This window comes from Felis catus, chromosome B3, assembly GCF_018350175.1.
Source record: "Felis catus isolate Fca126 chromosome B3, F.catus_Fca126_mat1.0, whole genome shotgun sequence".
Classification (NCBI taxonomy): domain Eukaryota; kingdom Metazoa; phylum Chordata; class Mammalia; order Carnivora; family Felidae; genus Felis; species Felis catus.
The window spans coordinates 59,715,396-59,739,413 of record NC_058373.1 but is presented as its reverse complement, the minus strand read 5'-3'; the positions used below and the strand labels follow the sequence as shown (position 1 = coordinate 59,739,413).

The 24,018-nt window shown below is 43.7% G+C and overlaps 1 protein-coding gene across 21 annotated transcripts in view; it reads right to left on the bottom strand.

The window, feature by feature from the left end:
* The window catches only part of PPIP5K1 (diphosphoinositol pentakisphosphate kinase 1), a 43,910-nt gene that overhangs the window by 12,278 nt on the left and 7,614 nt on the right, over positions 1-24,018 (bottom strand). For 7 of the 21 annotated variants that reach the window (XM_019832561.3, XM_019832564.3, XM_019832563.3 and 4 more), the window contains 21 exons: positions 21,972-22,073; positions 21,640-21,726; positions 21,447-21,522; positions 21,208-21,317; positions 21,042-21,124; positions 20,178-20,309; positions 19,888-20,009; positions 19,413-19,595; positions 16,416-16,557; positions 16,003-16,226; positions 15,568-15,695; positions 15,244-15,358; positions 14,971-15,078; positions 14,207-14,323; positions 13,888-14,052; positions 11,710-11,859; positions 10,996-11,086; positions 8,047-8,172; positions 7,273-7,335; positions 3,630-3,812; positions 1,995-2,132 (listed from right to left, as the gene is read on the bottom strand). In XM_019832561.3, coding sequence (XP_019688120.1) covers positions 1,995-2,132; positions 3,630-3,812; positions 7,273-7,335; positions 8,047-8,172; positions 10,996-11,086; positions 11,710-11,859; positions 13,888-14,052; positions 14,207-14,323; positions 14,971-15,078; positions 15,244-15,358; positions 15,568-15,695; positions 16,003-16,226; positions 16,416-16,557; positions 19,413-19,595; positions 19,888-20,009; positions 20,178-20,309; positions 21,042-21,124; positions 21,208-21,317; positions 21,447-21,522; positions 21,640-21,726; positions 21,972-22,073 — 2,645 coding nt within the window. The remainder of the gene's footprint in view (positions 1-1,994; positions 2,133-3,629; positions 3,813-7,272; positions 7,336-8,046; positions 8,173-10,995; positions 11,087-11,709; positions 11,860-13,887; positions 14,053-14,206; positions 14,324-14,970; positions 15,079-15,243; positions 15,359-15,567; positions 15,696-16,002; positions 16,227-16,415; positions 16,558-19,412; positions 19,596-19,887; positions 20,010-20,177; positions 20,310-21,041; positions 21,125-21,207; positions 21,318-21,446; positions 21,523-21,639; positions 21,727-21,971; positions 22,074-24,018) is intronic. The other 14 variants (XM_045059441.1, XM_045059444.1, XM_045059429.1 and 11 more) reach the window with 13 other exon arrangements.

Sequence of the window (24,018 nt, the reverse complement as noted above, 5' to 3'; positions counted from 1 at the left end):
CTCCTTCTCAAAATGGACACTTTCAAATGACTTATCTTTATTTTGCTGACTCTTTCTTCTGCATGCTCATATCTTCTAAGAAACCCTCTAGTGAGTTTTGCGTTTGTTATACTTTTTAGTCCCAGAATTTCTGCTTGGTTCCTTTTTATATTTTCTATCTCTTTAATGATATTCTGTATTTGCTGAGACATTCTCCTGATGTCCTTTAGTTCTTTGTCCATGGTTTCCCTTAGCTCATTAACCATATTTAAGATAGCTGATTTAAAATATTTGTCCTAGTGAGTGCTTCCTCAGGGACTGTTTCCATTAATTTCTTCTGCGAATGGATCATATTGTCTTGTATCTTTGCATAGTGTATAATGTTTTGTTGAAAACTGGACATTTTGAATGATGCATTAACTCTGAATATCAGATTATTCCCCCTCCTTAAGGTTTGTTTTCATTGTTTGCTGTAGGCTGTGGCTGTTTAGTGATTTTTCTAAACTCTTCTTGTGAAGTCTGTCTTCTTTATCATATGTAGTCTCTGAAGTCTCTGTTCCTTTAGCTTGTTTCACAAGTAGTGTTCTGATAAGGATTTCCTTGAATGCCAAGAACCAAAAGAAGGGGAGGGGAAGATGGGGGGAAAGGAGAAGGGAGGGAAGGGGAGTTCTCTCAGCCTTTACAGATTGGTTCTGTGTTGAGGTATTCCTTCAACAGTTAGCAAAACTGTTTACAACTCCCCCTTGGTCTTCACTTCTTGCTTGTGCCAAGTACAGAGTTCAACCAGAGGTAAAATCTTAGGGTCATCTTGTGTGTTTTCTGCACATGCGTCCCTCCCTAGGCATGCAAATGGCTTCTAAATTCCCCAGCATATGTGGGTGCCTTTGAATGCTTTAATTTTCCAAAAAAATTCTCTCCCTAAGTCTTTACCCCAGGCTTTCAGTACACTTATTGTTTGCCTCAATTATAATTTTTGCCCCAGTAAGCAGCATGTTATTCATATGCCTTACACTGTTTTCAAGGAACACTCTCCGCTACTTTACTGCCCTGATTCAGGTCCAAGTTAAGTGAAACAAAGGTAAGTACCCTGTGACAGTTCTTTAGGTTAGACAAGTTAGAATAGATAAATTAGAATAGACAAACACAATTCTTTGAAAATAAAGTCTGTTCTCTCTTTGGAACCAGGGACCAGAGCCCCACACTGAGAACATGGCCTGCCGTCTTTAAGACTGATGCCAAAGTTGGGGAGAGGGTGGGATAAGAGACAGTAAAATGATGGGAAGCTTTCTCCCATTCTTAGGTTGCCTCTTTCTCAATTGACCGTTTTCCTGGTTGCTGCAAACTTTTGATTATTTTCCAGAGTTCTGACAAAGCTGATTCTGATAGTTTTTGCTTGATTTTTTGGTGCTTCTATGAAAAGACAAGCCCTTGGAACAACCTATTAATTAATTTTTACATTTAGATTTCTGAACCAGGAGTACATATACAGCATGAAGTATGGATTCAATTTTAATTTTTGTCAAATGACTACTCAGTTGTGCCGACTTCATTTATTAAAATGTCTATCTTTCCCCCAGTATTTTGAAATACTAACTTCATCTGTTTGTATATTTTCTATTCTGTTGATTGGTCTCTCTGTCCATTCACGTACAATACAACAGTGTTTTCATAATAGAAGTTTTATAGAATGTTGTGAGATCTGATAGGGCTAGTAACTTTTCACTACTCTTCTTTTCGAGGTTTTCTTTGGCTACTCTTGCTTATTTTTCAATGACAACTTCAGAATCAATTTGTCTGACTTTAGAAAAACAGCAGCATTTTTATTGGAATTATATTAAATTTATAAATTAACTTGGGAAGTTATGATGTTGAATTGGCCTATGCAATTAAACAATTTTTCAAGTCTACTTTTGTGTCTTTTTCGAGTGCCTATATTTTTAATTTATTATTCATGTTCTAGGAAGCACAGGGGCAGAGACAGAGACAGACGTACAAGATAAGAGTATTTTCCATACCTGCAGATGCCTGTGCTTGGGCATCAGTGTGGCGCTGGCAGACGCTACTCAGGAATTCACTTACTTGACGCAGGGAAAGGGCATTATGCAGTGTTTCCAGAGGGTATATTGTAGGCACCATGGAACACCCTTCAAATCCTGTTAGAAAAGAGATGGGCAAAGTCAATGTTATTCCTGCCAGATATACCCCAATTGTCCAAGGAAGCATGGAGAGTCCCTGAGAGCCATCAGGAGAGTCCGTGGCTTTTGGAGATGGGGTATCCAAGATTCTCAAGAGTGGGAACTCTTTAGAGCCCATAAAGGAGTCTGTTTCTCACTTCCAGATTTCCTAAAAAGTCTATCTGCTAAGACCTCCAAGTGAATCGAATCATCTCTGATCCTACCTATGGAGAGCCTGCAATGACCCATGGAAAAATCAACAGAATTCCAATAGGGTAAGTACCTACATTGCTCCTGCTCTTTCTAGGGGAATAAAACAAAAGTCCAGAGGTAATGGTGAAATTGTAGGTCTAAATGAGGTAGGGAGGTCATGGAGCTGGGAAGAAATAGCAGGTTTCAGGGATCATGTAAAGAGAACTGGATTAAAGAGGAGGGCATGGAATCTGAGGAGGGGTTCATGCAGATTTAGGATATGGGTAGAAAGACTAGCTGAAAGCTAGTCTGGAAGCAAGCTGGAGTGCATGCAATACACATGAAGCTCAGCCCAGGAAAACCACATGCATGAACAGGCTGGGGGATGGAAGTTCTTTCTTGGTCATTTCCATCACATCAAAGCTTCTCCCTTCTGCTCTCACTGGAAAACCCCAGAAGACTTGCTAGAATTTCTCTAGTCCATCAGGAAAATGAGGCAAACCCCTAGGAAAAAGAATAAATACTGATTCTCTGTGCTGAACCCAACAATTCCAAGGTAAGTTCCCCAGTCTGGGTTGGGTGAAGTGTAAACCTAAATTTGGAACCTTAATCCCAGGGCCTCTTGATGAAAAAAAAAAAAAAAAGTCCCCATTAGAGGATCAAGAACACACATCCCAAGTACTTTTTTCAGCCCCCAATCTTTCCTATGTCTCTTTACAATTCCTTAAAGAAACTAAGAGTAGGCACAAAAACAATACCTATGTAAGACATAGCCTCTTGTTCCCTAATGACTAAAATCTGTAACTCAAAAAGATTACACCTGACCATCTCCTAAGCTCTGGCCCTTGTGTGCTTCAAAGATTCGATTAAGACATTTGTGCCTCAATTTTCCCCTGTACTCTAGTGGCAGGAGCATAGAAGTATATAGTCTTTAGCTCCTCAGAGGGGCTAGAAAAATATTTAGATTTGAAGATGGTGGTAGCTGAGGGTTATAGACACAAGAGCAGATTCCAGGGCAAGAGACTATTGCTATACTGAATAGAGTTGGGAATGGGTAACATTAGGAGGCAGTGAGAAAGGAGAACAGGAAGGGGATGAGCAGCCAATGCTACAGCTACCAGGCAGTCTGGCCCCAATCCCATCCAAGCAACTAAATGCAAGTCACATAACCTTAGGGTAAACAGGAGAAAGGAATAGGTGGACTCTCCTGCCAGAAGTGCAATAAGCAAAGCAGTCAGTCCCAGCCAGGGTAACGGCAGCAGCCAGCTTGGTGGCAGGGGGTACCGTAGAGGCACTCGGGGTCATCCTGGCCTGAGCGCAGCCAGTTCCGGAAGAGGCGCAGGTGGTAGGAGCACTGGTGCAGGTGATGCGCCAGCGTGGCATCCAAGGAGACTGGCCGGCCCCCTGGACAGTCAGAGGAAAAACTGCGCAGCAACCGGACCACAGGGTGCTGGTCATCCAGCAGCTCTGGAGGGGATGGGGGGGACCACGGCAGGAAGCACAAAGATAAAGAAAGAGAAGAGGGAGAGACAATGAGGGGGGCACTGAATGGCACAAGCATTACTAGGAAGTGGGACCACTCAACTCCAAGGTGAGCTAAGACAGAAGGAGAGATGGTCAGAACCACTGGGTATCTCTTGCAGGGAAGAAGAGTCGGCATCACATGGAATCTAAAAGAAGGGGCTAGTGAAACCTCATCATACAGCAAGGCCCTCCCCTCTCTCACTGAGGATAAATTAAGTCAGTGCTTACAGAGAGCAGTCACATCATTCTAGATGGGGGTAAGCTGGCAGTTTTGTGGCTGGAAGTCTTGATTAGAGCTCCAGTGTCCCTGGTCATCCCTGAACAGATGATCCCTGAACATCCCTACTTAGGGCCTGCTTCACAGACAAATGTATTTATAAAGTTGGTATAGAGATGCAAAGATTCAAAGTCACTTAGAGAAGAGTATCAAAAATGGTAGAGGGAATCAAGATCGAGTTTGAAGCTAAAAAGGCTCAGGCCAGGCCTCTGGACCAGACTCTAAAATAGCCACAAACAGGGAAGGTATTAGATAGGTGGCTAAGGAGATTGGCAGAACACCAGGTATAGAGGTCCTTTTAAACAGAGTATGTAAAAAACGGAATCCGTAAGTGAAAATGATGATACTGACTAAGCCTTTACTCTTACCCAAATATGCAGATATTTAAGAAATAATTGCATAAATCTCAGGATTCAGGAGACACTGTATCTATTACATAAGCCAAAAAAAAAGTTAGATAATTTTATATTTTCTTCCCACTGCTGTCTAACTTTGGTCAGCTGGTGAGTGGAAAAGCTTCAATCCTGAACCACTTACAATTTTAGCTGCGTGGCAAACTTTGTAGATATACGCAATTCAAATGCAAAAGGTTGAAGGCAGTGAAAGGCATGTGGAAAGGGGCATAGGAGGAGCAATAAGGAAAGGATCCTAGGAGAAAGGTATGCTGTCTTAAGACCTGATGGTATAGACAAGTTATGTTAGGGTAGCTAAAGAACTCCCAGACCAGAAGTGGTTCCACAGAGTGATCTTATGAGACTATGGTTTCCAGAGACATTATTATGGATGTCAGGAGAGGTTTCAGCTCTATCCAGGCACTAAGTGTATCCTACAAGAAATGGGCTTGGTAAATCCAATGGGTATACTCTAACATTCTGGATAAGGGTAAACTAGTCTCTTTCCCACTATATTAGTTTACTTTAGTGAGTTCAGCATGCAGTTTAGTAATGGGCCATACTTGAATACTCAACGTAGTCACAGGATGTGACAGAAGCATATCAGGAACAGAGGCAGGGATAGGCTGACAGATGTTCTCCTGCTAAAGTGAGATACTGCCTTGCCTCCTTGCCAAAGCTAGGTCAGGTTTTCCAGCTGCTATTTCAAAGACAGACCTCATGGCAAGGAAATGGTGATGATGGGACAGTAGGTTGGCATATTGTTGTGACTAATCTGCATAAACAATTGTAGACAGAGCATCCACTCTGTAATTGCTGGGTCAGTGATGCAAGATTTGACCATGGGGTAGAGCCCTCATGTTGTCCAGAGGGACAACTTAAATCTAGATAATCTTCAGCAAGAGATGTAATAGCTCCAAATTTCTCCAACAGGTAGAACCCAGATTCTGGTATCTGAGGCACTTTAGCCTCCAAACTCAAGTACAAGAAGAGGGCCAGAAGGTCTCTGAGGAAGTGTGCAGGGTGTCAAAGGAGATCCTGAATTTTCTCTCCTGCACCATATCTGAATTGTCCAGGTCTTTCTTCTGCTCTTCCTTCAGGAGAATTAATTCTTCTCTTCTTCAACTGGTGAGGCTGCTAACGAAGGCTTCAGGGAACTAGAGATATATAGGTTTGAGGATCTGTTTTATGAATTTGGATCTTTTCTCATAAAGCCTAAGAACTAGGCTAAATCAGTGATTTAGCTCCGATTTCAGGGGCCCAATTTCCTGGTACTATATTCTATACTCTAAGTAACACATCTCATAAGTCCAAGTCCCAAGTTGTGGGGTTGGGTTGGTGCATGAGGTTCTACTCTGGAGATGATTGTGACACATGAAGGCCAGAAGAATTTGGAGCTAAATGTGAAGGCACAGCGATGCCACTCTAAAAGGGGAGCTCCTGTCACAGGCACAAATGGGAGCCAGGGTGGGGGTGGGGTTATAAACCGAGCAAGTATAGGCTAGTCAACCTAGGGAGATTTCAGCAGTGCCTAGTGGAGAAGTATGGCCTGACTGGGCTAAAATCTAGCAGCTGCGACTGGCTATGGAGGTTTTTCCAGCCAGGAAGCCAGGCTAATTTTGCCTCCTTTGCACAGTCTTAGTTCTCGGACAGAAGAAAATCATATATAAAGAAACCGGATTTACCTTGAAAACAAGGTACAAGGCAGAGAGAAACGAGGAATATGAAGGATAAAACAGGGAGTAAGTCCTGGGTTTCCCTGCCATGCCCTACAAAGAGACCACAGCTCTTCAATTTTTGGTTTACACAGATCTCTAAACTCTCCCACCTTAGTATGACCAGACCAGTTCTTCAATATTCTTGAAGTATTATTCCTTCCTAAGTCCCCCAGAATTCCCAGGTGACATCTCAACCTTCACTTCAAGCTTATCTGAGATAGCAGTGTCTTAGGCTGGGGCTAAAGGGAAACTGTGTAGTAACTCGTGTTATATAACCCAAGGTACAATCCCTTTTCCTTTACCTACTACCTCCTACTCCTTTCTTTCTCTCTTTATCCCAAATCAGTCTGGGCTCCTGTTTTCTAGGCCAACGCCCTAGGTTAGTAGTAACATAAAGCAAATGTCAGGAGCACAAGAGCCACATAAAGTACACACAATGATAGGAGATAGGAATATGGTGATGGAAAACTGTAAACTCAAGACCTTATGGGTATGCTTGGGAGCTGGGAACTGCAGCAACATTGCTCCAAAAGAGAAACAAATTAGTCATTCACTCCAACAAAGAGTTGGAGAAAAAAACAGGAAGACCAAACTTATAAGCTGAGGAGTAGGGGGAACAAAAAGAGATGGGGATAATACAGGAAATACTATTCTCTTCCTAAGAAGGAGAACCATTGTCATGTTTGTACAAAGCCCAGCAGTCATGTGATGGGAAAGGGAGAGGTTTAATTAATGTTTTGGTGATGATGCTGAAAAAAGTGACAGAACAGTGATGATGGTGACCATGGATGTAAATCCCTGAGTTGCCACACGGATAGAGCAGCCAGGCTGCAGCCAAGAGTAAAGTTTGTCACAACAAGGAGTATGTCCCAAGAGGGACACTGGTGAGTGGTTCAGAGACACCAGGTTGTCAACACAGTGGAAGACAGAGGCAGAGTCAGTGTCAGAACTCAGAGGTTAAGTGTCTGGAGGTGACATGATGAAGGGGAATGACATTGAGTCAGAAGCAAACGTACCGTTAGTCGGATGCTTTGCAAACGACACAGAAAATCGTTTTACGGCCGGGACAAACAAGAGCTCTGGGGAGAAAAGACATCATGGGGATTATACCCACCCCTGCCCCCACCCTCTGCTCTGGAATTTGCCCACAATATACTCTGTTCTTTACAGTTAGTATATGATCTGTTCCCACCCCACCCCCTAGATTCCTGACTACTACCTTTTGATCTTCTCCTTTGGTATAATCTCCTTGTAGGAATCTGTGTGTCATTTCTACCACAGTACGACCCCACAAACAACCCTAATTTCACCACAACATTCTCTTTCTGGTCATTTGGAAATAAAATCTGTGTAAAAACTTTCCTCCCTTCCCCCAATCTCTTTCCATATCATCTTTCCTGCCTTGACTGAGCAACTTCCCCATCCCTGATTTCCTAGATTTTAATTAAGATTCCACTGCATTCTTCCTGACCATGGATCATCCTCCTTGGTCCTTGCTCCTATAGGCCAGAATCCAGGAAAGAATATAAAGGTGAAATAAATTGATGTAGCAGGGCTGTATGTGGGAGATTATGAAGGGATAAGCATAAATAAGTAGTATTTGTATGGTGAGAGGGAATGCAAATGGAGGGGTGCATGGGGTCTTGGTTCCTTCTCCCCTCTATAATTGATGAAGAAAACTTGCTATAAGGCCAGAGTCAGTGCCACTTTAAGTATGAATAGTTCTTGAGCTGTGTCTGCACTGGGGGACAAGTGAAAAAAAGAGTTGCCCCCCAAACCCACCCACATACCATCTCGATGCTTGAGACTGGCAGGTGGTAGCTTTTTGCCATGGCTGCGGGCGTAGTCCTGAAGATTCGGAGCGCTGGAGGAGCCACCCAGCACTGTGGTGCTGAACAGCCCTGTGCACTGTGAGCCTGCAAGGCCGGGAGTGCATTAGTAGCCACACAAAGCTGCAATTACCACACAGAAGTACACATAACTTCACATGACAACATCAAGACACATACATATAGCTACTCAGAGCCACCACCATGTGGCCACTTCTCATAACCACAAACAGATTTCACTATTGTCCATAGTCGCACCGGGCAAGCAACGTAGGGATTCTGCCAAAGATCTACATACTAGATACAAGAGGCCACTACAAATACAATGTTAGTCATATTAGGGGACTCAAAGCTACTGAAAGGTATAGACTGTTTTCCAGGTGCCTCTTAGGAATGCTAAAAGAATAGGTAGATCTCTCTAGATCTCCCTAGATTTAATTCAGTGCTCCTTACCCTGGATATAGAGTTTGAAGAATTGAGAAATATAATACTTTATAGACTTACAAGGAAAGAACTTTGATTGAAACTAGAGACTAGGTTTTGAGCACTCAGCCCAAATTTCAAGTTCATGTAAGTTTCAATCCCTCCTAAGTTTTTCATCCAACATTCCCTTCCTTCTATCTCTCTTCAGGCCTTTTTTACGTTTCCCAAGAAAAGAAGTACGAGACTCACTGAATTTTTAAAGCTGGAAGGGACTTAAAGATTATCCAGTACAATCTCTTCATGTTAGAGGTGAAGAAACTGAGAGTCAAAAGGGATCTCATTTACTCAAGGTCATATAGTTTGTTAGGAGCTAAGCTAGACTAGAGTCCAGGTCTCCTGATTCTGAAGATCAGTTGTGTTCAGTTAGAAAAGACATAATTATTTTTTTCATCAAGAAGAAACAGAGCATTGTTTCTGAAGTGAAGATGGACACAAATTAAAGGCATGTGAAGAGTCAGGTGACTGCATGCAGAACATGCCTACTGTGTGCTGAGGACCCTATTAAGAACGAGGACCTGATAAACACGAAACAATGAAAAAGCCATGTTTTTCTGCTCTCAAACATTTATTGTCTCATAAGCCCTATCTCAAAGCCAGATGCCTACGCACATAAGTTCAAAGAAAGCAAAGGGAACTCTACTGCCAGAGGAGTAAATAAAACTTAAAAAATCTCTGAAGCAAATAAACCAGTCAATGTTCCAGATATTATTGAGAGTAGGGTTGAGACTCCAAAGTCCCCTCTCCTACTGTAGCTCACAAGGACAGAGTGGGAGGAAAGAGACAAGATTGACACCTAAGTTTCAGGAGTTGCATCTCTCCTTCCAAATCCATCTTAGCCAAGGCCTTGGCTTTGGCTTGGGAACTTAATATAGCAGAGATGGATAGAATGGAAAGGAGGTCAGCTTCCTTTGAGCCCACAAAGAAGGTGTCATGGTTTCAGGGGTCCCAGCATTTCACAGCTACCATAAAAATCAAGAAGCTTAGGCGGCTAATAATCTCTGTCCTGGAATTCAAGATTGCTGCTCTATGCAGCACCTTCTCCTACTTTTCATGTGTAAACAGGCTCTAGAATGGGGCTCAAATAAAGCTTGTTAAATATGTCTACTTTTCTTCACAGAAGCTGAAACTAGCAGACTTTATCCCAGACCACCCGAGCTTTGTTCTATATTTACTTCCTCCCCTAATAATTTTCTGGGGCCGTCCTGCCAATCTTGCCCTGTCCAGTCCTTGGATCATCTCAGAGGGTAGTGTCTAGGTTACCACCACCCTTGTTCTTGACAGCACTCCTACTCAACTGGGCCTGACACACCTAGCCTCATTTTCAGCCTACTTGAAACCTATTCGTTACTGAAACTTCTAGGAAGAGAAGTCTGTGTCACAGATTCATCAATTTGCCATTTATTTTCCAGGCCCCAAACCATCTACCTCATCTCAGGGATCTAGAAGGCAACCTACTTCCATAAAACTAGCCAGGAAAGTTACCAAAACCTTTCTCCCCCTTGCTGGTCCAAATGCTGATTATGTTTAGGCCAAGAAATTGCCAAGGACAAAATTAACAGAAAAATGAAAGGAGCTAAATGGAGTGAATAATAGGACAAGATAGAAAGAGCCCGAGAACCAAGTCCAGACGCCACACAATTGTCTCTAACTGCCAGTTTACTTACTGGCTCACAAGACACTGTATTCAAAGATAGCCCCTCCCAAGGACCACTCCCCGCTCCCAAAGAATACAATACCCTCTGAGGCTTGGTCCTTCCTGCAGTCTGTGTTCTTAGGAAAGGTTGAATGATGTTCTCCACCCCTCTCCAGGAATCAAAAAAATCAAGAGACATTCCCTCAAAGTCCTGAGAGAAGCCTCTGCCACTACACCAGTCTCAGATTTGTCCCTCAATTTTCAGGAAGGAAGGAAAAAAAATTACAGGATTAGGAGAGGATGAAAGAGCCATGGAGGTAGGAGGGGCCTGAGCAGGGATACAATAAACATAGGTCTCAGAGGAAGACATGGCACAAGTTGTCCAAATGAGGAATATGACACTTATGAGGAGGTCACAAGTACATCTATTTATAGTTTTGTCTCTGGTAACTCTGAAGTATCAGAGTCTCCATGGCCCCTTAAGGTTGGGGCTAGACTGGGAGGACAGATAAGGAATGAGAGGGGAAGCCAGAAAAAAGTCCTTCAGCCAGAGAAATGGGAGTTGGTATAAAAAAACAAAAGACAAACACCTTCCTGGAATGGAAACAATCATCTGGGTTCAAAGTTCACACCTAAACATGGCTTCTCCCAATTCATCCTCCCTAGCCCCACCGACAATTCCACAGACTGAAATGACCCCAACACCCATGACTAAGGTTTCCCACAATAAAACCCTGAGGAACAGACAGACACACCTCCCCAACAACAACAGGTGAGATGCTGGAAGACCATACCTAGGCCACTCTGCTTCATCTCCGTTGGTGGCCGTGCAGATGAAAAGAGCCGGTAGCCACCAGGCCTCGAGGATGAAGTCTCAGAAAGCACCTGGAGAAAAAGGACTCTGTATCACCATTTTGGCACCTCAACCAAGAAGTCTAAAACCCTGGTCCTGAATTCCTGCCCCTATAAAGCCAAGCAATGTCAGAAAGTCTGGAAGAATCAAAAGATTTTTATGGGGGAAGAAGAATGAAAAGGGAATGAAGAATGTACTTCGCAGAGGGAACTGTACAGGGGATCCCATACCAGAAGGCACTTGTATTTCCAAGATGCCTGTCCCCATTGCCCTTCTATCCCAAATCTGAGAAATCATTATTCAACTATTTTCAGTTCTCAGCAGAGCAGTATTCCTTAATCTTATCTATCCCTCCATGGGACTCAGAAAGCCAATCACAATAGCTGAGTAACAATAAGAAGTAAAGTCCGGCTACCCTCTCTTCTTTCCGTGGGACAACTGTGGTTATGGCAACCACACTCAGTTTCTTATCTGAACCAAGAGGCCCTCCCCTCCATGTCTGGAGATGTGAAACAGATTTCTAAAAAGGCTACGAGGGCCTAATCACACAAACCCCAACATACACACCCTCCAACCCCCAGATAATGTTCTGAGTCCCTAGGTCCCAAAAGGCAAAGATAGAGGCAGGAAAGGAAGATGAAGTAGGGAGGGACACCTGTGTGCAGGATGCCAGGTGAGTGGTGGACACAGCCCGGGGCTGTAGGCCGATGGCTGGGGAAGGCCGGGGGAGGTCTCCTGACCTCCTGCGGCGCCGTCCCCGCAAGGGGATCAGGTCCAGGTTCCCCGTGCACTGCATGTTCATGACCTGCAATCAGACCGGGTGGAAAGCCGGTCACGGCTCCTTTAACTCCCAGGCTCCCAAAAGCCCCAGTGAGGCAGAGCTAGTTATAGACCTGGAGAGGATCATTACCTAGGGCACAGCTGCTATGAAGGTCACAGATCTATATTCTAAAACTGTCCAAAAATATGAGATGACAAGAGCAGAAGAAGGGATGGGGGAAGGGTTGTAGTCAATAAGGATAAAACTACCAATGCTTATACCTATAGAATAAGGAGAGGAAATATTAATATTAAAAGGCTGTGTGACCAAGGAGTAAAGAGACGATTTTCTTGCAAAACTGAGGAACATATCTTGGGCTACCATCATCCCGGATAAGCCATGGTATAAGTAACACTAGGAACTAAAAGGAAGGAATGTGGTTACAACAGGAAGCTTCCCTATAGTCCTGAAAGAAAAAAGCCAACTCCTCAAGTCTGAGAGATGATACACAGAGGGTTCTGCTTTGCCCATGTCTCTTGACTGCTTAAACCAGAAAAGTGGGGGTTAAGCACAACAGTGCCAGAGAGACTGGCAGACGATGTGAATGGGGAAGACATTCAGATGTGGAAAAGCATTTTATTGATGGAAGATTATACATCATTCTGTCCATTTGATCTAGTCACATGAGTCTGCAGGGTACTAGTATATTATGGATACTAAGTTAACTTATACATCAAAGGGAAAATGATGCATACCACACTTAAAGAAGCTCTGAGTAGTCACAACATCAAATCTATCTTAAAATAATCAGGAAGAAAAAATAAGTCCAAAACAGAGTGCAGTTTATCTTTTCAACTTTCTCCAAAATCTGAACTGTAAACCTCTGGCTGAACCTATGTAAGCTAGTTGCAAATTCTTCTGAGCTAGTCCTAAAATGAAAGATCAATTCCTTTAAGACAGAGAGCTGGTACAAAGCCAGGTGAACAGATTTGTCTGTCAAAGCAGGACCCAAATCAGACAGAGTCACTGAGACAGGGATAAATCATGGGGTCAAAAAGAGTGTCATTGGGCCCAAGAGGAAAAGACTCTGCAGGAAAAAACCAGGAACAAAAACTCCAGCACAGTTAGCTGGATACAAGGTAACATTTACAACAGTTCCTTCCTCTAGGCTAGAGAACTGGAACCAGGCCTAGAGGCAGACACAGGCCCAGGTCCGTAGATCTCCTCATCAGAACAGAGGGTAAGACAGAGAGACCTTCATACTTTATTTCCTTTCTGGAATGAATACTGATAACTCTAAAGGAATGAAATTAGAGCGCTATATAATTGCTCCTGTTTGAGCTATAGTTTTTAACCCAAGGGAACAAAGAGATGGAGACAGCCTGGCCTTTATTTTATTTTATTTTTTTTAATTTTTTTTTTCAACGTTTATTTATTTTTGGGACAGAGAGAGACAGAGCATGAACGGGGGAGGGGCAGAGAGAGAGGGAGACACAGAATCGGAAACAGGCTCCAGGCTCTGAGCCATCAGCCCAGAGCCTGACGGGGGGCTCGAACTCACGGACCGCGAGATCGTGACCTGACAGCCTGGCCTTTAATATCAATTGTTATTATTATAGCTACTGTTTACTGAGCATCTATATGGTGGATATTGCTTGTGTTTCATAGACAAAAAAAACTTGAGGCTTGGAGAAGTTACCTGTCCAAGGTCACACAGCTTCTAAATATCAGCCTGGGAGTTTAGCCCAGAGTTCATGCTATTTCTACTATATTTCCTTTTAAAGAACAGCCTTTTCAAATTCATCCAAAGGCCTCCTCCTCATTATCATCTCTTAAAATCCTATCTCTCGGCACCTCTCACTGATATCTCCTTAATCTCAGAGGTAGCAACCAACTTAAAGGAGCTTTGTTGGGAGACCAGCTATGAAACGGAGATTAAATAAAACATATCCATCAGGGGCAGAAGGACTCTGCTTAAGGTGCCAAGAATCCCCCCAAGGGGATTCAGAGGATTCATGGATATTGTCCTATGAGCAATTCCACCACTTCTTTCTCCCAAGCCCCTCCTATTACCTCCATGGAGCCGGCTTTTCGGTTACGAATGAGGGGTGATCTCCTTGGGAGGCCAGGGCCCTCAGGGGGCTGAGGTGAAGTCTGCAATGCCCGGTCTGGCTCATCCGATGCCTTCCCTGGGCACAGGTTCTCCATGCTGCCTTGGTCTGCTTTCATCTCTTCATTCTACCCAACAACAAGCACAGATTCAAGAGGAGTTAATGGCCTCCAGCCTCCTAATCCTAGACCCCCAACCCTCTTACCTCCCTGTACTGTTTTCAAGTTTCCCACCACTTGGTTCCTAAATCCTCTAATCTAAAACCCCAGCACTCCAACCCACCTCAGAAGAAGCTGGACGGAATCCATAGCCAGTTGGGGCATTGCCTTCTTCCTCAACACCTTTCACTCCAGGGCTGAAGTGTAGCTCCACATGGAACCGCTCCTCTGATAAGGGATCCTATGGGGCATCAATAGATGAAGGGGCAGTTGGAAAAGCTGAATATGGTGGTGGAAGACCAGGCAGGGACAACAGAGAAGAGCTCAAGAGGATATATCCTCCCAGGGATGAGGTTCCAGTATCTTACTCCACTTTGGGGCTGATCTATCGTAAGCTTCCCCTTAACTATAGTCTAGTGTTAAAGGTTCCTCATTACCTCACTTCTACCATTTGTGATCCACCACCCCACACAACTTTCTAGCCTCCAGTTCTACAACTCCTTCCATCCATCTCTCACAGTAATTCAGTTTTGCTAGAGTACATACAGCAGCACAGTTAAAGATACCTTTGTGAAGCCAGATGAAAAACGTATAATAATGTTTGAGTGAAAAAGACTCATTATAACATCATCCCAAATTCTATACCCTCCCTAATGCAGAGCTATGTTGTCTGATATCTCTCTGGCTCAACACCATCCCAAAACACTTTTTTTGTTCCAGTAGGAATCTCCTGGATGCTCTGTGACATGCTGTCCTTGGGTGTCACACCTAGCTGAATTCTACAAATTATAAGGATATGAAAGTTTCTAAGATGAGAAGGAGGAGAAACAAGGGGCACCCTCCTTACCCTCCCCCCACCCCCCCCCACCGTTGGGTAATGCTCCTCACCCGTGTGTTGTCCTCATAAAGCATGATGACAATCTGGGTCATATAGTTGAGCTCTGAAATGGCACTAAGATAAGCCAAAGCTCGCTGCCATTGTGCATCCTGGGTCTCCTACCGAACAAAAGAAGATGAAAGTCAATGACCAAGGACCAGGAAGTCATGGAAGGGGCAGGGAGACAAAGAGAATACAGAAGGCTTGTAATAAAAAGCAGAAAGAGGAGAGTAAAAGAATGCTTGGAATAAATGTTCATACGTTGAAGGAAGGAGGATCCTTACATCAAGAAGTCCCCCATAACGGAATACACTGAGTAGGGAATGGACATGGCTTTCACTGGTGAAATAGAGACGTGTTCGAACATGGCGACCTGGGGAGAGCACCCCTCGAGAGTACCTAAGATAAGAGCTAAGTCATTCACACTGTCAGATAATTTTCTTCCCACCCTTCCACAAACTCTTTCCTCCCAACTCAAAGACTGCTTTCCTTTCTATCCCAGGATCCCTTCTATTCTTGGTTCCCCAAGCTGTACCAGCCTGGATTCCCCCCAGGGCTCCCTGATATGCCCCTCCCTCCATCCAGCACCCCTCCCAGCCCTCCCTCACAGGGGATGCAGCTTGTTGACAGACTCATCCTCGTGGGTTCTCTGCAGGTCAAGTAGTATCTTCCGCAACAGTGGAAGACAGAAGCCCACAGCAATTTCCAGTTTCTCCTCCCGACTGATCCCGTATTCCTAGGGGCCACAGGCCAGGAATGAGTACGTCGATGAATCTTGTTTCCCTCTTGCCTCATACTCCCAGGCCCAAGATGATGCTTGTCTTCACCTCAGGTCTAGAGTTTCTTTCATATCCACCACATTCCCCCTCTCCAGGTGTCTCCTCAGTTAGCCTCTTGCACTTACTCAGAGCCAGAGTGAACCCTGACAAATATAGCAACTCAACTAATTCTTTCTCTAAGTTTTCTTTCCCTGGTTCCCACACCATCCCTCCTTTCTGCTTTTCTCCCCTTCCTTTCCCAGTGCCCCAGGCTATGAGACACACCTGGGGAATGACCACATCAGCCAGTGCCTTAGAGAGACGTAGTAACTCTGCTGTGCCTTGAAGTCCCAGACTCCCATTGTGCTGCACATCATACTTGACACAGTCATAGATGTCAGGGATCTTACTGATATCATAACGCCCACTCTTCTGTCGAAAGTCACGCTCCAGCTTGCTCCAACGCTGTAGCATGAGCTCTAGAGTCTCACTGTGGTAGAGTTGCAGGTCTGGAAGGAAGACAGACAGTCAGAAAGAACCAAAGATTTTACCTTCAACAAAAGACCCTAAAAAATCCGCAGTAGAATCAGAGAGATGAGGATGCCTTGTTTCAGACACTTAGAAGAGGGCACAGGAATGCCTGAGTAACCCATCCATACCTGAAACCTTGAAGGGAAGATAGTACTATTCATACCCACCTACAGACTTGGGGTCCTGCATCCTTTCCCGGATCTGATGAGTGAGGTTTTCAATCAGGGCAAATACCTGATCACAGACCTTTACAGGATTCTGGATGATAGCCATGGAGTTGAGGAGGGAAGTGCTTCCAGTGGGAGCGAGCTATGAGCAACAGAGAGATGAAAAGCAAAATAGGCTCTGTGCTGATTGTGCAGAATCCTGTGAGCCTGTTACAGAAACTGTCTGCCAGTAAGATGTTTGCAGGCTCACTCTAATGAGGATTCTTGGGCTACAGGGCAGACCACCAGTTCCAAGATGAGAGGATTGCTCAAACACACAGTCATCTAAGGAGGGTTGAGGGTAAAAGCCTTAGAATCCAGAGGAAATAAAATAAACCTAGGTTCTTTTATTGGGGGTTCTAAAATATACACAGAAAATACTGAGGAATAAAGATTAAACCAACCCCTCACAATCCCTACACAAGGTTTTCATGAGTGGGTAACAGAGATAACAAAATCTTATTCCTCTAAACAAAATGTTAGCTTGAACCTACAGCAGAGGTCTTGCCTCAGAACTAGATTCCAGCTCAAGCTTTCAGGACAGTGACAGTCAATGAAGAATGGGGAAGTGAAAAGAGGATTATGGGTAGAATACACATATTCAACCTAGGTCCTCACAAGTCCCATTTTTGCTAGCAAAAAGAAGCAAGAGAGAAAGAAAAAGTGCTTTAGCTTTTGAATTTGACACTGATTGGAAAATAAGAGAGCAAGGTCCTGTCCTTATTAAGTCCTGCTCAGAGAAAAATACAAAAAATGCCATTCTCCAGACAATGTGCTCAGCTACTTAGCTCATTGAAGAAGCCATCAGAAATGGTTACACCATATTGTGAATAGACTTAACTGAATATACTTAATACACTGAACTATACACTTTAAAATGATTCAAGTGGGGGGCACCTGGCTGGCTCAGTCGGTAGAGCAGTCAACTCTTGATCTTGAGGTTGTGAGTTTGAACCCCATGCTGAGTGTACAGATAACTCAAAAAAAAAATCTTAAAAAAAAAGATTCAAGGGGTACTACAGCTTCTATAAAAATATACTTTCTTTAAAAAACAAATCCATCAGAAATGAGGAGCTATCAGTGGGAGGATAGTACAAAATCACTGTCTGGCATATGATTCCCAGTCAATCAAGGTCTGGATACACAGGAAAAAAAGATGACATTGGGTAATGGCATCCACTGTGATTACTACCGTGAGACAATACACTATAGTGGTGAGTAGTCCAGGCTCTCAGGTTAGACTCTTTGGGTTAATACTAATTAGGTGACCTTGGAAAGGTTGCTTAAATTTTTCTGAGGTTAGGTTTTCTCATTTTTAAAATGGGGGAAAAGTAGTACAAGTCCACAGTTCTTATGGTGGATTAAATATGGTCATTAACTCTTTGTCACCTTCTCCTTGCCTACAATCTACACTGTGTACTGGCCCTGTGACTGCTTAACCAAAATAAAATAAAATAAAATAAAATAAAATAAAATAAAATAAAATAAAATAAATAAAATAAAATAAAATAAAATAAAATAAAATAAAATAAAATAAAATAAAACCAAAAAGCAAAGTTACATTTTACTAATTAAGTCTGGACATATACTTTAAAAGAGCTCGGGGGGTGCCTGGGTAGCTCATTCGGTTGAGCATCCGATTCTTGATTTTGGTTCAGGTCATAATCTCAGGGTCATGGGATCGAGCCCCATGTTATTAGGCTCTGTGCTGAGCATGGAGCCTGCTTAAGATTCTCTCTCTTTTGCTCCTCTCCCCTGCTTGAGTGCACTCTCTCTCTAAATTAAAAAACTGAAAATAAAAAATAAAAGAGCTTGGAAGGAGGCACCTAGATGGCTCAGTCAGTAGAGTGTTTGGCTCTTGACCTCAGGGTTGTGAGTTTGAGCCCCATGTTGGGTATAGAGGTTACTTAAAAATAAAATATTTTTTAAAAATATAAAAGAGCTTGGAAGCTTCTGCTTTTGGGATGTCCTAAGCTACCGTTTAAGAAGTGTGGCTACCATGCTAGAGAAACCACAAGGAGAAAGCATGTGGAGAGGAGAGGCTCTAAGACTATAGGTAGAGCATAAAGTGGGAGAGAACCCAGCTATCTTAGCAACCCAGTCAAGCCTTCAGATGGTTTCAGCCCCAACACATGGACAACATCTGGGTAGTTTTAGGAGAGACCCCAAGGAAGACCAGGTGAACCTAGAACTATGAGTAAGATAAAATGGATATTATTTTAAGTTACTGAGTTTTGGGGTAGTTTTTTAAGTAGCAATAAATAACTGAAACATTATTTCATTCAAAATCTTTGGGACTGACTGTTTTAGAACTGAGAATTTTTCAGACTTTAGAGTTAATATAGCACATAGTCATATGTTATATAACACCTCTAGCAGGACTGAGGGCATAACTAAACACATTTATGTTTCTGCAGCACAATGTATGACTATTTACACTAAACAAAATAAATGGGAATTAGTAATAGTCTTTTTTTTTAAGTTTATTTATTTATTTTGAGAGACAGCGCAAGCAGGGGAAGGACAGAGAGAGAGAGAGAGAGAGAGAGAGAGAGAGAGAGAGAGACTGACAGATAGACAAACAGAATCCCAAGCAGAATTTGCACTGTCCATGTGGAGCTGGATGTGGGGCTTGAACCCACAGATTATGACCTGAGCTGAAATCAAGAGTCGAAGGCTAAACTGACTGAGCCACCTAGGAGCCCCAAGAATTAGAAATAGTCTTATCATGTCAGGTTTTGCTACCAAATGAATCTTGGTGCCTGATCTTTTTTATTTTTGAAATTATGAGTAAGAGATTATAGACCCATACTTAACTCAAAGGGTAAAGATTGAATGAGAAAATGTATGGAAAGCAGTGTCTACCATGTAGTAAGTACCATTATTGATCACTATTACTTAGAATTCTAGGAATCTGGGATGGCGGTACATTGGGCACAAAAATAGGGACAGCCTGACCTGATCATAATCCTCAGGACCAAAGGGTGCATCCTGTTGCAAAATATGGTGCAGTCGAGCCTTCACCCGGTGCTGGCAGCTGCTCAAGGAATCGCCATCGCTGTCCAGTAGCCCATTCATGTTGGCACTCTTCACCATTTGTACCAAAATGGGTGTTAGCTCCCCTTCTAGAGCCAGAAGGCCCTGGAGGGGAAGCACAAAATCTATCAGTTTTCCTTCCAGTCTACTTCCCCTAAGCCTAAATGGTCTCAGAGATCAAATGAGAGCTGGTGTGGAGGCGAGGAGTACAGGTCAAGGTGCCTACGCCCACTTAATTATTCTCAGTTCATTCTCAGTGGTACAGAATGGGTCAGACACAAGCAGAAACTTCTCTGAGTCAGCACATAAACACCCTGACATTTCCCAACTAGTTTTCCAAACTCTTAGCTTCTCTATCTAATGGAAGCTGGGACTGTGAAAGAACTATAGTGTGCACCTTAGCAAAGGCAGCAGCAGTCATCTGGACACGGCCCTCATCAGAGGCATAGATCTTGAGATCATGGCGGAAAGTGCTATGGAGACGAAGCAGCCCACAACCAGGGAAGCCAGCATAGTCACCTGGGGGAGAAGGGGGAGGACCAAGAATGGACTGCTATACATACCCACATGGAAGAAAGAATGCTCCTTTCCCCCTTTAACTTTCTCATTGCCTCTGTCTCTTCATTCCCCCAATTTATTCTCTAATTATCTCATCCAAGCCCCGTTATTTGCCCTCCAGACACTCACCCTGTCCTCCAGGGTACATGCAGCGAAAAGCTCTTCCCAGCTCCTCAGCCTGAACACGGCCATCAGGAGTCAGTTCTCCACCCCACTTCAGTACCAGCAACAGAGAAGGGGATAGGGCCTCCCGCTGTGGATCTGCAGGAATAAGGGGAAGTGAATAGGTCTAGATCTAAGAAAAATAGCTGGGAGGGGGGGCAGCTGGGTGGCTCAGTCAGTTAAATGTCCAACTTCGGCTCAGGTCATGACCTTAAGATCTATGAGTTCAAGTGGCTTTGGGCTGTCTGCTGTCAGCACAGAGCCCGCTTTGGATCCTCTGTCCCCTCTCTCTACCCGCCCCTCCCCCCCCAAAATAAATAAACATTAAAAAAAAAGAAAAGAAAAGAAAAAAAAAGGAAAGTAGTGGGGACATCTGAATGTCAGGTCTTCTGAGGAGCCCAGAATGGTGATCTGGTGTAGAGGTCATCTAAAGGTTTTGCTTTTTATTATTTATTTCTATATTTTAATTTACAACCAAGTTAGTTAGCATATAGTACAATAATGTTTTCAGGTGTAGAATCCAGTGATTCATCTCCTACGTATAACACCCAGGGCTCATCCCAAGGGTTTTGTTTATTTTTTTAAGTTTATTTATTTTGAGAGAGAGAGAGAGAGGCAAGAGCACAAGTGGGAGAGGTGCAGAGAGAGAGGGAGAGAGAGAATCCCAAGCAGGCTCCACATTGTCAGTGCAGAGCCTGATGTGGAGCTTGAGCCCACGAACCGTGAAATCACGACTTGAGCTGAAATCAAGAGTCAGAGCACCCTCAGGTCATCTAAAGGTTTAAGAATAAGAGACTTGAGCGGTAATGGCAAGGGAGTATTATATCTTACCTTGCCCCTCATTAGTAGCTTTTACTCCATGAGGGTAGTAAGTCAACTGCACCTTCCGGTTGATGCCTGAGAAATGACCATACCTGCAGGATAAACTCAGTTTACTTTCTACCCCAGCACCTAGTTCTCACTGTCATTGGCTCCCCTCTCCTATCCCCTTTCTCACATCTCCAGCACAGACTTCAGCTGCTCTAGTTTCCCAGTCTTCTCCTCGATCTCACCACCTGGTTCTTTCTCCAGTTCAGCCAGTAACAGCCTTGTGATGTCCAGCACCTCCTGGAGGAAATAATAGGGTATCCATGAAGGAGACCAAGTCCTGGGCAGTTATCCTTTCATCCTGGTCTCACATTGAGGCCCCTAATCCCATACCCACCTTGCTGCTCCCAGCCCAATTCACCACCTTACCTGTAGCTGCTCAGGCCGCTTCAGTTTTAATTTCCCTGTCTTGTAGCCACCATGTTTTTCAAACAGACTGAAAAATCTGAAGAAATAAGGAAAAGCTTCAGTATGGGGTGAGACAGTCAAAGCCTTTGGGAACTTCCCCATCCCCATCTCTCTCACAAAAACCTATTTGTCTAAACCAGGACATTCATCCTACCTTGGATGTGTCACCTCCATCTTCATTTTCTGCTTGGGAGTACGATCTCCATGACGGATAATTGCAATGACACAACGGAGTTCCATCCTAAGATAGGGAATGTCGTTAGAGCCTTTCCTCCAACCCACCCCACACCACCTCCCATCATTTCATCCTGCATGGCATGTCAAAGAGCAGAGGAAAAACTGAGATTAAGAATATAGGCAGGATTAAGGAAATTGCCTAGAAGATACCCAGCCTCCACTAGTCATATGGTATAGGGTCAGAAAGTAACCACTGGTCTGATTCAGGTGCCTTAAGTAGGTTACTCCAGATTTTATACTTTTGCTCACATAGTGCCAGATGTGGTAGGGACAATGGGAATGTCCTCAGCCTCTGTGGGGATGGACCATGGGATCTGGAACTGTGGAGCAAGCTCCCGCATGATGGTGTTCCTAGAAGGAAAAACATGAAGAAATGTATGAAAATGAATGAACCACAACTACACATACGAATAAAGCTCAAAGAAATTAGCAAGTTGTAGAATACATTATATAAACTCTAAAAACATGCCCCCCAAAAAAGCCCCCATAGATGTATTAAAATATTAATAAATGCATGGGAATGACAAATACCAAATTAAGGATTGTGGTTACCTCTGGGTAGAAAGGGAAGGGATGTAATTAGCAAGGAGTATTCTTTTTTTTTTTTTTTTAATTTTTTTTTTTTTTTTTTGGGACAGAGAGAGACAGAGCATGAACGGGGGAGGGGCAGAGAGAGGGGGAGACACAGAATCGGAAACAGGCTCCAGGCTCTGAGCCATCAGCCCAGAGCCTGATGCGGGGCTTGAACTCACGGACCGCGAGATCGTGACCTGGCTGAAGTCGGACGCTTAACCGACTGCGCCACCCAGGCGCCCCAGCAAGGAGTATTCTTAATATTTTATTCAAGCCTGAGTGGCTCTGTCAGTTAAGTGTCTGACTTCTGCTCAGGTCATGATATCACAATTCATGAGTTCGAACCTCACATCAGGCTCTCTGCTGTCAGCACAGGGCCCACTTCAAAAAAAATTTTTTTAATGTTTATTTATCTTTGAGAGGCAGAGAGAGACAGAGAACCAGCAGGGGAGGAACAGAGAGAGAAGGAGACACAGAATCCGAAGCAGGCTCCAGGCTCTGAGCTGTCAGCACAGAGCCCGACGTGGGGCTCGAACCCACGAACTGCGAGATCATGACCTGAGCTGAAGTCAGTTGCTTAACTGACTGAGCCACCCAGGTGCCCCAGGGCCCACTTCAGATCCTCTGTCCCCCTCTCTTCTTGCCCCTCCCCTGTTTGCACTCTATCAAAATAAATAAACCTCAAAGAAAGATTTTATATCTAATGTTTTATTTACTTATTTATTTAGAAAGAGACAGAGTGTAAACAGGGGAGGGGCAGAGAGAGGGAGACACAGAATCCCAAGCAGGCTCCAGGCTCTGAGCTGTCAGCACAGAGCCTGATGCGGGGCGTGAACTCTAGGACTGAGATCATGACCTGAGCTGAAGTCGGACACTTAACCCACTGAGCTACCCAGGTACCCCAGAAAGATTTTATATATGAAGATTTATGGTGAATACATGAATACTCACTATGTTCATTATTCCTTATACATTTTTATTTTTTAAACTTTTCAAAAATTTATGTATTTATTTTGAGAGAGAGAAAGAACTCACGCATGTGCACGAATGAACAGAGGAGGAGCAGACACAGGCAGAGAGAGAAAGAGAGAGAGAGGGAGAGACAGAGAATCCCAAGCAAGCTCTGTGCTGTGAGTGTGGAGCCCAATGTGGTCCTTGATCTCATAAACCTTGAGATTATGACCTGAGCGAAAATCAAGAACTGGACATTTAACTGACAGAGCCACCCAGGTACCCCTCCTCATACATTTTTAAATATTACATGGTAAATTTACTTTGAAATCAAGTTTTAAAACAGTATTACAGTATGAACACATTTAGTACTATAAATAGTTTGCTTATACATGGTAGAAAAAGACATATATGTAAAACTGCTAACAGTTTTAACTGGGGAGTACAGTGTTAGAAAGGCAAGAGGGCTGGGGCGCCTGGGTGGCGCAGTCGGTTAAGCGTCCGACTTCAGCCAGGTCACGATCTCGCGGTCCGTGAGTTCGAGCCCCGCGTCGGGCTCTGGGCTGATGGCTCAGAGCCTGGAGCCTGTTTCTGATTCTGTGTCTCCCCCTCTCTCTGCCCCTCCCCCGTTCATGCTCTGTCTCTCTCTGTCCCAAAAATAAATAAACGTTAAAAAAATAATAATAAAAATAATAATAATAATAATAATAAAAAAAGGCAAGAGGGCAAAAAAGCCCTTTTTTTATTTTTTAATCCTTTTTATAATATTTAA